Source organism: Glycine max, chromosome 5 (assembly GCF_000004515.6).
Source record: "Glycine max cultivar Williams 82 chromosome 5, Glycine_max_v4.0, whole genome shotgun sequence".
NCBI lineage: Eukaryota > Viridiplantae > Streptophyta > Magnoliopsida > Fabales > Fabaceae > Glycine > Glycine max.
The window spans coordinates 27827765-27839739 of record NC_038241.2 but is presented as its reverse complement, the minus strand read 5'-3'; the positions used below and the strand labels follow the sequence as shown (position 1 = coordinate 27839739).

The 11975-nt window shown below is 31.6% G+C and overlaps 1 protein-coding gene across 1 annotated transcript in view; it reads right to left on the bottom strand.

Annotated features, from left to right (window-relative positions):
* Positions 1–9581: 9581 nt before the first annotated feature.
* LOC100776388 (casein kinase II subunit alpha) overlaps positions 9582–11975 on the bottom strand; it is an 11888-nt gene continuing 9494 nt past the window's right edge. Inside the window, exon 10 of the mRNA XM_003524641.5 lies at positions 9582–9806. Coding sequence (XP_003524689.2) covers positions 9747–9806 — 60 coding nt within the window. The 3' untranslated portion in view covers positions 9582–9746. The remainder of the gene's footprint in view (positions 9807–11975) is intronic.

The window sequence follows — 11975 nt, the reverse complement described above, 5'->3', positions numbered from 1 at the left end:
AAAAGCTACTTCTCCGTAATGTCAAATCAACCATTGCCAGTTATAATCTGACATGACCGCGGCGTGGACGTCGAGTAACTGGATGCTGAATTTACCATAATGTCCATGAATCCTTTTTGCTACATTCATATTTCATAGGCGAATGTAGGAGAGTCCTCTCATGATTCATGATTATTTTTTTTTGAAGTTCTCACGAATCATTATTATAAGTTCTATTTTTGCATGTTAATCTAAATAAGAAAGCGTTCTTTTTATAGTCATACTGATACTGATACAACACTCTTAACACTTCGTTTCTAGCAAATTTCCCTTCTTCGCTAATCTAACTGCTTCCAATTGAGCTCTCTCCCACTCATAGTTAAGCATTCAAAGCATCAAAATTCTTATACATACATATATATATATATATATATATATATATGTATATATATGTATGTATATATATGTATGTATGTATATAATATGTATTAATAGAACTACTACCGTTTAAAATAGAAAACTTTTCGGTAATAGATATTTTTATTACGTTTCCTTTTTTCATTTAAATAACAATAACAATCAGTTAAAACTAACAAATATTTTTATAATTATTTGTTAGAAGTGAAATATTTATATACACTGGCGGAAGCAGCAAATGATCTGGGGGGACAAATACATAGATTTATACTTGGAGGATATTTTCTACTCATGAATGAAATTTTTTAGAGGGGGACTATTTATTTTTTTACTTTTTAAATATTCAAAAAGAGTTTTTTTCTGAGGGGGAGCCGTAGCTCATGTATGTCAATGCCTAGTTTCGTCCCTGTTTATATAACTGTAAAAGAAGAGAAAAATACTTATGCACCACAATACAAAATAATTTAATAGTTATCTAATTTTTAAAATACTTATCTAATTACAGATTATCATATATTAAGTTTGTTGATTTTAATAATAATTAGGAATCATTTGGTACAAGAGGAAGTTTAAGTATTCGAGAAATCTTAAATTAAAAATGTTAGTTTTTAATTTTTTAAAATAACATTCCCACAAAATAATATTTCCCCCTAATTTTTTCGACCAAGTTTTCCACACAAATAGGGAGGAGGTGGAAATCTAAAATTTTCAAGTTAAAAAAAAAAGTTTAATTACGATAAAAATATTATGTTACTCTAATTAAATTATTTAATGAGATAAATAATTAAAGATGATAATAAATATATTATTTTACTTTTATATTCTCAAGGAAATTATATGACAATATTTATAATCAACCAAACAAATTTAGACATTATAAGAAACATGATTTCCATAATTCATGATTCATGCACATTAAAAATTTTCTATATACCAAACACTTTTTAAAAGCTATGCAAATAATAATGTGTAATTGAACGCGTAAAATTTTCAATACATAACCATTAAAGTCAAACAAGAAAAATAATTTCAGTCACTCCTTCGATTGATTTCTGAATCCATGCATTCCTGTTTATGAGTAGAATTTTTCTAATCTAACTCTAAATAAAACATTAAGCACATGCAGAAAGTTCAACCTAAATGTCTAATCTATTGATTGAGAGAATCTCATTACTTAAATATCAAATTAAACCTCCTATTATATTGAATGGGAGACTCATTACATTAAATAGATATACTTATATAATTAGAATTAGAATATCATCGTAGATATCAAGATTCATCTTTTCTTTTGAACAATTGGTGGTCAACATAGAAGCATATTATATATACCCATCTTTGAAATTCAACATAGAAGCATATTATATATACCCATCTTTGAAATTCTTGCTCATTAAAGGAGATAAATTTAAAATGACAAGATGAGATATTCTTGCTCATTAATAATTGAAATTAACCATTTTTGCATAAAAAGCGCGATTCTAAGAACCCACCATGATTTTTTTTATCATGTTATTCTTAGTAGATGGTTGTCAAGACTCCATAGATTTGGAATCACGAAAGCATTTCAAAAGATTTTCTATATATCATAACTAAATGTTAGATTTTAGTTTTTTGACTGGTTATTATGAAGAATAATTTCTATGCAACAGTTCATTCTTTTGGTCCTAAAGCTATTTTGGAATCTCACTCTTAAAAGAACTGTTTTGTCTCATAATAATTGCTTAATCGTTCATTGAACAAACTTGGATCATATCCGAAATACCTATTAATTGATAGGAGATGACGAAAGAATAAGCCTATGAAGGAGAATAAAATATCCTTACTGAGTGCATGACTCTTTCCCGCAAACCTTTTGGCTTTAATTCATTCCTCATATTCCTTTCTTATTCTATTCTAATTCTCAACTAAATAGTCTTAACATTACTTAGTGATTATAAATTCAGTTATTCTAAAATGAAGAAATTTATAAAAACAAGGAATAGTTATGTCACCTTAATACTTATTCTATTGTAATAAGATAATTAAATGTAAGTTACATTATTATTAAGGAAAACTGAAACTATTTTTGAAATTCTTAAAATTTATGATTGGAAAGCATTTTGAGTTTTATCTATAAATAATTTGTTTGCTAAATTCGTGACTAAATGTTCCCAAATATAAATTTGACTAAAATATAATTTTGATTTTTTTATCTATTTTTTAGATTTCAGTTTACTCCCTTAAATTTAAAAGATTTTATTTTGGTCCCTTAAAATTTTTTTATTAGACGAAATTGACTCTTTTAAAAGATTATCATATTAATTTAATCAGCTTAGCACTGAAAATTATGAAAGATACCACGATCAAAATTGATATAATTGGTGTCAAAATCTGACAAAAGAACTAAATTGATTTAAGATAAACATTATAAAAGATTAAAAATATATTTATTTAAGATATGAGGAATCCAATTGAATTCAGTAAAAAAAAATTGAATTAAAACTTAAAATATATATATAAGAAACCAAAGTTCTATTTTAGCTCATATTTAAATAACTTGGTCCTTATATAAAATGTGAGACTTTTAAGTTTTATAAATATTTTTATTTTGATTTAAGACATTTAAAGATAACTTTTTAGTATACAATAACATTGACCATCTATTAATTAGTCAAGTTATAAAAAAATCTGATAAACCAATTACAAATTCTTATGTTCAAAATAATTAATAACATAAAATTTGTCTAACAGAACACTTAAGCTCCTCCTTGATATCGTGACAATTAATAACTAACTTAATAAAATATTAATATCATTGTTACGCATCCGTTATCATTATTATTTCACAATACAACGGAATAAAAAAAACTTCAAACTTTAAAAAACTACAAGAAAAAAAAAAGAGTAAAGGATTAAAAAACCCTAATTTATAGAAATAAAAAGTTATTTAAAGCTTTAGGTTATAATTTTGTTTCGAAATTTGATCTGGGTAGAAGTGAACAAAGCTACTTTTCTGTTATATCAAATCAAAGCATTGGCAATTATAATCTCAACCCATCCTGACAAGACCGCGGCGTGGATGTCAAGTCAACTGGAGAATGTATTTACCATCCTTCCAACCAAACAGACCCATAATGTCCAGGTATCCGTTTTCTACATTCATCGGCAATTGTAGAAGAAGACAAGACTACTGAAACGGAAACCATTGGTCGGGTTTGTGCAGGATAAGAACAAATTCTCACAACTGTACCCTATATATATATATATATATATATGATCACAAGACCTAGCATAGCACGTCATCATGTGCACCTATGCATATTCACATCATCCGCCCACATACATTACATGCATGATTAATAATAATAATAATGATGATGATCTTATTTGTTTGCTTGCACATTGTTTTAAGCTAAATCAGATGTATTATTCGACAATCTTGTTTAAGCTTATGAGCAAAGTTTTCCTCCTCTAATTATTATTTAATATAATTATGTATTTATAACTCAAGTTTAAGATCTCTATTAAGCTGAAATAATCTCATATCAATTTATTCTTGTATTTAATAATTATTTGCACATTATTTAGACCATTACAGGTCAAGATAGAATGTAATAATTATTAAAAAGAACAAAAAATAATTAAATGCATTGGTTTAACTACAAAATCAAATCTGAGAATCCATTCTCAACCCACTTGGGTGATTTGCACATATGCAATAGAATACCCACTAAGCATCTCCTCTTTCTTAGCTAGTGTACACAATACTATTAACTATTAATAATAATACATTAATAAACTAGTCTAAACTATCGTTCCATTTGCTTGGTGATGCCAAGCTCTTAATTATCGTCTAAACTAAACCAAAAAATACCATCACTCGGCGCATATCACATATCATATCTTAATAAACTAGTCATGCTTCCAAGTGTCATATTTTTAAACTTCAATGTCTCTTGTTTCTTTTGTTAATTCGTCGCGTATTGTAAGTTTTTTTTTATCTTTTGGTGGGACTACAATTGCACGGTAGTGCAGGCATCTTTTCTCTTCTCCAAGTTTCTCATTACTTAGTGGCTAAAATCGAGAGTTGAAAAAACGTGAGTGGTAGATCACCATATGTCCATGTTGCGATATTTAATTCTAGGTGAATTGTTTGAACTATATTCGTGAAACTAGGTTCAGTCCAGTTCAATTGAGATTCGGTTATCTGATTGGACCGATTCCATTCTTGAATCGATTATGTAATTAATTCGAGATGATCCTGGGATCTAACCCAGTCAGTCTTATAAAAAAAAAAATCACCTTTACTGTCGTTTTGATGTCTTATTATTATTAATTGTTGTTTTGAATTTTGGAGTATGAATGAACTTTTTTTACTCAAATAATGTTAATTATATATTTATATATAATTTTGAATTTTTGATATATATCAGGTTAAATTGTACCAATTATTGATCCATCTGTTAGACCATCGATTCACTAATTCACTATCTCTATCGGATTAATGATCGAACTAGATTTTACAACTATGATTTGAACACGATCGAGAAAGGAAGTTTTTTATTTTTCATTTTCCATCACTGTTTTGGTATGATCAAAAATGATATTTGTATAACAAACTATATTTTACATAAAGAAGAGGGAAAAAACGTATGAGATGTAATACAATAAAAAAAAATAAAGATAGATAGACAATATTATTATATAAATTATTGTATGAATAATACATCTTTTATTGTCAACTAGCTAACCTTTTTCATGTTCAAATCCTAAAAATAATAGATTCTAATCCATTTTTATGATGCTAGTTACGTGGTCCCCACAGACTTGTTCCATAATATCTGATTATATGCCAAATATGTGCCATAAACACGAAGATTCCGGGATTTATGTCTTAACTTTGTCTCCAGTTACTATGTGCTACTTCATTAATTTCCACATATGCTCGCACGCTCTTTTAAAGTAATATATATAAGGTGGGTAGAAAACTTGCATGATCTGATGATTAGATATAAAGATTATGCTTAATTAGGGAGCGTTGTACTATGTAGCAGGATAATCCAGGTGGAGAAAAATACCCTTTAAAAACAAAGGGACACCTGACTCATCCCTTGAGTTGGTGGATCTGTGTGGGATGACAATAACATTTTAGTAATAACCATAGACTATAATATTATGGGAAGTGTTTGGAAGATGTGCCAGGGAAACATTTGGGTAAACATGATTCAAGTAATGTATGTGTGTGGAAATATATATGTGGGGACACATGGATCCAACAAAAATGAGAACACTATGACCCTTTGCCCTCAAGATGAAGTTGGATTGGAGACCGTGATCTGTTCATTTTCTACTGAACTGGGGATCTTTATCTTTAGAATGTCAAGCTTTTCTCTCTGACCAATTAGACCTCATCTATTTAGAAAAGAGTTGCATTTTTATTTATTTAAAAATACTAAATAAATTTATATGATCCCAATCTTTGGATTCTCCTAGAAAGTAAACAACATAAGATTGAATCAATCAAAAGTGGTTTGCTCACTAACAAAAATTATGTTGGGTTGAAGCGTCCGGTCTGTTCACTTTAATTTCTTGATTATTTCCTAATTTGTCAATTTCATGAGTTTCCTGAAAAACACACTCCTCGAGTTAGTTGCCCTACCTAAATTTAGCACCACAATATTATTTCTCATATAAGGATCAGAGATAGAAAGACTTTTTTTTTTTAATTATGTTAATACTGAAAAATGAATACTTCTTCCATTACTTATATTCAAAAGTGTACGTTCATATTTAAAAGAAATAAAAAATAATAAAAATAGAGTAAATTACACTCACTATCTCAAAGGTTTGGTGAGATTACACTAATTTTCTTTATTTCTTTAATCATACATTAACTTCTTTAATTGTTTGAAAAATATACAATGAGAGTCCTTACATATTTTATTAATCTCTCTTAATTGTTTGAAAAACATTACAAAGTGATCCCTTATAAAAGAGGTTACTGTCAATGTTTAAAAACTAGAAAAAAAAATTGTATAATTTCAAAAAACTTCAAGAATGGTCAATATAAGAATCGGTTAATTTGGACTGGACCCATTTTTGCGTTGAGTTGAAGATTCTCTAACTCAATTCAATTAGGGTTAAATTGGATTGTCTTGCCGATCCATCAACCAAAAGAAAATATTACAAAAAAATTAAATTATTTTTTGTCTTAATTTTTTTCTAAATTTTATTATTTGCTATAATTAAAAAAGAGAAAAAATTATTATAAAACTAGTAGTTCAAGAAAATCACTTGATAGTTAATACTTAAGACATGACCATAAACTGTAATCTATATTATTTATTTGTTTTAACTTTTAACTACTACAAAAAAATTTCTTCAAGGAACTTCACAATTTTAAACAAAAAAAAAAGTTGATCAAGCTAAAATAAATTACTCATTCATTTTAAAGAGTAAACTTTAATTTAGCCTTTTTAGAAGAAAAAAAAAACCCCAAGGAGTCAATCTAACCCAACTTAATTTGTTTGGAAATGGGTTACACAGATCTATCCGTCAACCCAAGCAGTTGCCCGTTTCGACACGCTGGAATCTAGAAGCCCGTTTAAAAAGCAATTACAAGCCAAACCCGTTTTGACATTTCAGGAAACTATTATTTACAGCCCCTCCCCAAAAAATAAGGAAAAAGAAAAGAAAACTATCCGAAGACTGAGCGTTACTAATAACGGAATGGCTGTTATTAATGCGAGGACTTTGTGGAGTGTGTTGGACGAGAAATATGGCGGCAAAAAAGTGCTCAATTCACAACGAAACGTAGGTCAGCGAGTTTCTCAAAATAAGGAAACCTCAAAACAGGACCAAAACTAATCTACGTTCGACGCACATTCAGACATTCGGGGCAAAAGCGAAACGACAGCAAAGGTGTCATCGTTGTAGCGCATTTACAAAAAAGGATTAGATTTTAAGATTGAGATGGAAAAAGCTTATATAATTTGAGTTGCGTAAGAAGGTTGAACTTCCCTACGTAACATTGCATAAAAAACTTGTAGTCCTACGGACCCTTTTCAAGTTTCCATCGGTCCCTTTTCCAAGATACTTTCGGTTATATGGATCAAATTAACAAAATTGAAGATAAACGTTGCGGAGAAAATGATATGTATACACAATGACATTTGTGGCATAACATTAATAGAATTAAAGGATCAACTCATCATTTGCTAGGAAAATCCAGAGAAGTGGGTTGCTTTCATTATTCGGAATTGCTTAATCTCAAGTGTTCAAGTATTCGGCTGAATATATCAAATGGCCCAGGTGGATTGAGAATTGACAAATCCAAACTAGTCTTTTTGTTCTGGAGACTATTTCTGGATACCAAAAAAAAAGTGTCGTATCCAACTAAGTAACTCTTCGTTCGGCTTGTAACATTTTAAACCCGTCACCAAAAAGAAGTCCCATTATCCGCATTTTTATGAATTAAATGCACACAATTATCAAATTAAGAAAGACGACAATAAAGCTGGGAAATGATGTACTTATACTAACATTGGAAAACAGGTAGCAAATCAAAGTTTTCAGATTAGTAAGATTGTAATGTTTGGTTTAGTTTTAAATTTTAAGAGCCAACTGCACTTCATTAAATCAGAGGATATATGTTTTCATTGATCGTCCGTTTGATATGAAATGAAAGGAGGAAATTAATCTTGAATTAAAGAAATGCAAAAAAAAAAAAAAAAACTTAAAAGTCAATCTCTTCATTTTTTTTTCTCAACCAAACATGATTTTTTTTTCCTTCACTTTGTTCTCGACCAATCTCTTCATTTTTTTTTTCTCAACCAAACATGATTTTTTTCCTTCGCACGTGAATATATCGTTCCATATTTTCATTCCTCGATACTTCTTGAGTGTTGCTAGGTGCACCCAGCATTATTGTTGGTGCACCCAGCATTCTAAAAAAATAACAAAATTATCCTTGTTTGGTTTTCCTCTTCCGGATCAAGTTGATCCGTAACTTCTGGATCAACTTAATCCGGAAGTCTCTTACGAATCAAGTTGATCCGGAAGAGGAAAAATAAAATTTTTGTTAATTATACAAGATATTTATTTCATTAATTATAATATAATTAAATATATTTATTTATTTTATTAATTATAATATATTTATAAATATTAAATTATTATAAATAATTAATACTAATCAATCATAATCATAATTCATGCTAATCAATCATAATTCCCTAAAAGAGGATATAAATAATTTCAGAATTAGCAATTTCAAAAACTGCATTATGATTACTAACTCTGAAATTATTTATATCCTCTTTTAGGGAATTATGATTGATTAACATTATTGATTGATTAGCATGAATTATGATTATGATTGATTAGCATTAATTATTTATAATAAATCAATATTTATAAATATATTATAATTAATAAAATAAATAAATATATTTAATTATATTATAATTAATGAAATAAATATCTTTAAATATCTTGTATAATTAACAAAATTTTTATTTTTCCTCTTTCGGATCAAGTTGATCCAGAAGTCTCTTCCAGATCAACTTGATCCGTAAGAGACTTCCAGATTAAGTTGATCTGGAAGTTACGGATTAAGTTGATCCGGAAGAGGAAAACCAAACAAGGACAATTTCGTCATTTTCTTAGAATACTGGGTGCACCTAGCAACACTCTACGTCCTTTCCTTGCCGGGGAGTAATCAAATGCTATAAGCTACACCCAATGGGTTAGCTCAATTAAGCTTAATTTGCCGAGGAAGACCCAATTTTATTTCTACAAAATACATCCTCAAGTAAAAATTATTATTTTTAAATGTAACGAAATCCCAAAGTGAGAATTAATCTCAACTGAATCAAAGAACCAAAATTTATAAGAATACCTTCAGGTCTCACCAGTACCTAATTACGGTATTACCAACCAAAAAAAAAACTATTAAGCAGCATGAGTAGCAGACTTGCACTTGTACAGTGTACACCCATACCTGCATTATCCCCCTTACAACCGCAAGTTTATGCCATGCCAACACTTGTAACAAATCGGGAACCATAAAATTTGATTTAACAGTATTACATAAAAGAACACAAGCGTATAATTTTACTGAAATTGAATCAACATTTCATTTCCAAATTTTGGCACACAATCAAATAAAATTGTTGAGAGCTGAATTTTCCACCCAAAAATAATTTTAAAAACCAGAAACAAAACGATTAGATAAAGAACTAATTGAAATGAGTTTCACAACAGAACAGGGGAATCTACTAAAAGCAAGTTCCACTAGAAATAACAGTTCAGACTGTTGAAGGCCCCCTGACAAGAACGAACACCATATCACAACAAGCACCAGCAACTCAATGTGCACGAGTTCTACTACTTTCTGCATTTCTAACTGGATTGAAGTATGGATGGGCCTGCATATCAATAAATATTTTGTTTACCAAAAATTTTGCAAAATAAGTTCATATTACCAAATACTGGGGTGCTAGGAAGGGCATAGGCAGCTTATTATAAAATTTGAGCAAAACACATACATTTGTCAAAAATAAATTTGTGTTAACAAGTTCCTAATATATTAAATGCTTAACTTTCCGTTTAATATTTTTCATCTTTTATTCATTATAGAATATGAGTTACCAAAACCAATAGGTTAAAAAGGCAAACAAACAGATAAAAATCCAGGTTCTAACTACAATCACCTAGGGCACCAAGTAAAGAATTAGAAACCAACTATAAAGGTTGGTTAGAACCATCAAATAGGAAGGCAATGGTCTACTTAACAGGGATTTCCCAACATGTTTTTTTTCTAAAATTTAAAACTAAACTCCATTGAACAAGTGACGAAGGCAGTTTCAGAAGAAGGCTCACCTCTCTTTCATTCACTGGAAAAATGGAACCCGAGAGTGCGAGTGGGAGATAGACTAACCTGGGTTTACGTTTGGGGAGTTCCTCTTCAAGCGTGGAGTTCGAAACACTTGCGGAAGATCACGGCGGCCGTGGGGGAGTTCGTCGACATGGACGACGAGGCGGAGGATAGACGGCGACTAGATCGAGCCCGGGTGCTTATTAAGACTTCGTGGATGCCGCAAATACAACATACCATCGATGTCGCCATTGGTGAGGAGACTTTTAAGGTGACCGTAACGGAGGAATGCGGGGGCGGTGATCGTAGCAAGTATGGCTCGAATACGAGCGTGGGGGGATCATCGGAGGAAATTGACTCCGACGAGTCCTACCTTGATGGCACCAATTTGGTTGCTGCGAGGCTGAACAATCTCGAAACCACGCTGGAGAACCTGCCGGAGTTTGTGCCTCTCGAAGACCACGGGGTTCTTGCTTTACCCAGCGGCCAATATACTAGCGAAGACCCACTGGGTAATGAAGAGGATAGGACCTGTTGTAGCGCTTTTGACCACCAGATACATGGCAAAAGGATGGATATCCCAGAAAAGGCTCCAACGGTCACTGACAAAGGCCACAGAGCAGAGAACAGCAGGCACTATCAGGGTAAAGGCTCCCCTATCATAAGTGTAGAGCCTCAGAATGTTAACAAAAATGGTAATGGAGACAGGGGGGAGGGAAGAGAAGTTAGTAGCCTTGGGGATGGGGTCCATGAGTTACGAATAGATGACATCTGGTCACCACATGGCTGTAATTCCACTAATTGTCAAGCTGTTGATTTTTTGGTGAATGGGTCATGCTTGGGACAGAACTGCGGGGCTTTTAAAGGCCCAACTAACGGATTGGGCCTCAGTGAAGGAAACAATCAATTTATACAGCACACCTCCAAAGAATTTGATGGTAACACGGGCCTTTTTTCACAGAATAATAAAGCTATAACAGAAAGTGGGTGGGTGGTGTATTCTAGAAAAAGGAGGGGTAAAAAGAAATTCATGGTGGGTCAGCCTGTGCCTTTACCTACGTCTGAAATCACTCAACCTAACCTACTGGATCAAGACACACAACAAGGTGTGCTGCAGAAGAAATTACAGTGCTCTCAACAAGGGGTTCAGACCTATGAGGCAGATTTCGTGGACTCAAGTCATGACAGTGATGTAAATCAAAACAATGAAGAGGGAGGGACCAATCCAGAGCCCCATAATCAGCAATACCAACAGGCTTTGGATATATGGTGCAAGGCAAGGCAATTGGGAGTCTCAGGAATGGAGGACCAGCAAGTAATCATTGATCAATTGATGAAGATGGAAGAAAGAGATGGTCTAGAGGCACAGAAGAGGGGTGTCAGCACTATGCTTTAATGAATATCCTGTCATATAATGTAAGGGGGCTGGGGAGGGGTATTAAGTGGGCAGCAATAAGGAGGCTTAGAAAATTGGAGGGCCCAGATATGATCTGTCTTCAAGAAACGAAGAAAGAGTTCATTGATAAAGCTATGTGTCAGGCGATTTGGGGGGATGCAGAGGTGTCATGGGAGATGCAGCCTGCAATTAATTCAGCAGGGGGAATTTTGTGTTTGTGGTGTGAAAATTCATTCAGACTTCAGAGGAAAGTTATTGGCAATGGTTTTATTTTTCTGGAAGGGGAATTGATTAGAGATGCGCTGCAGATCAACATAATAGTGA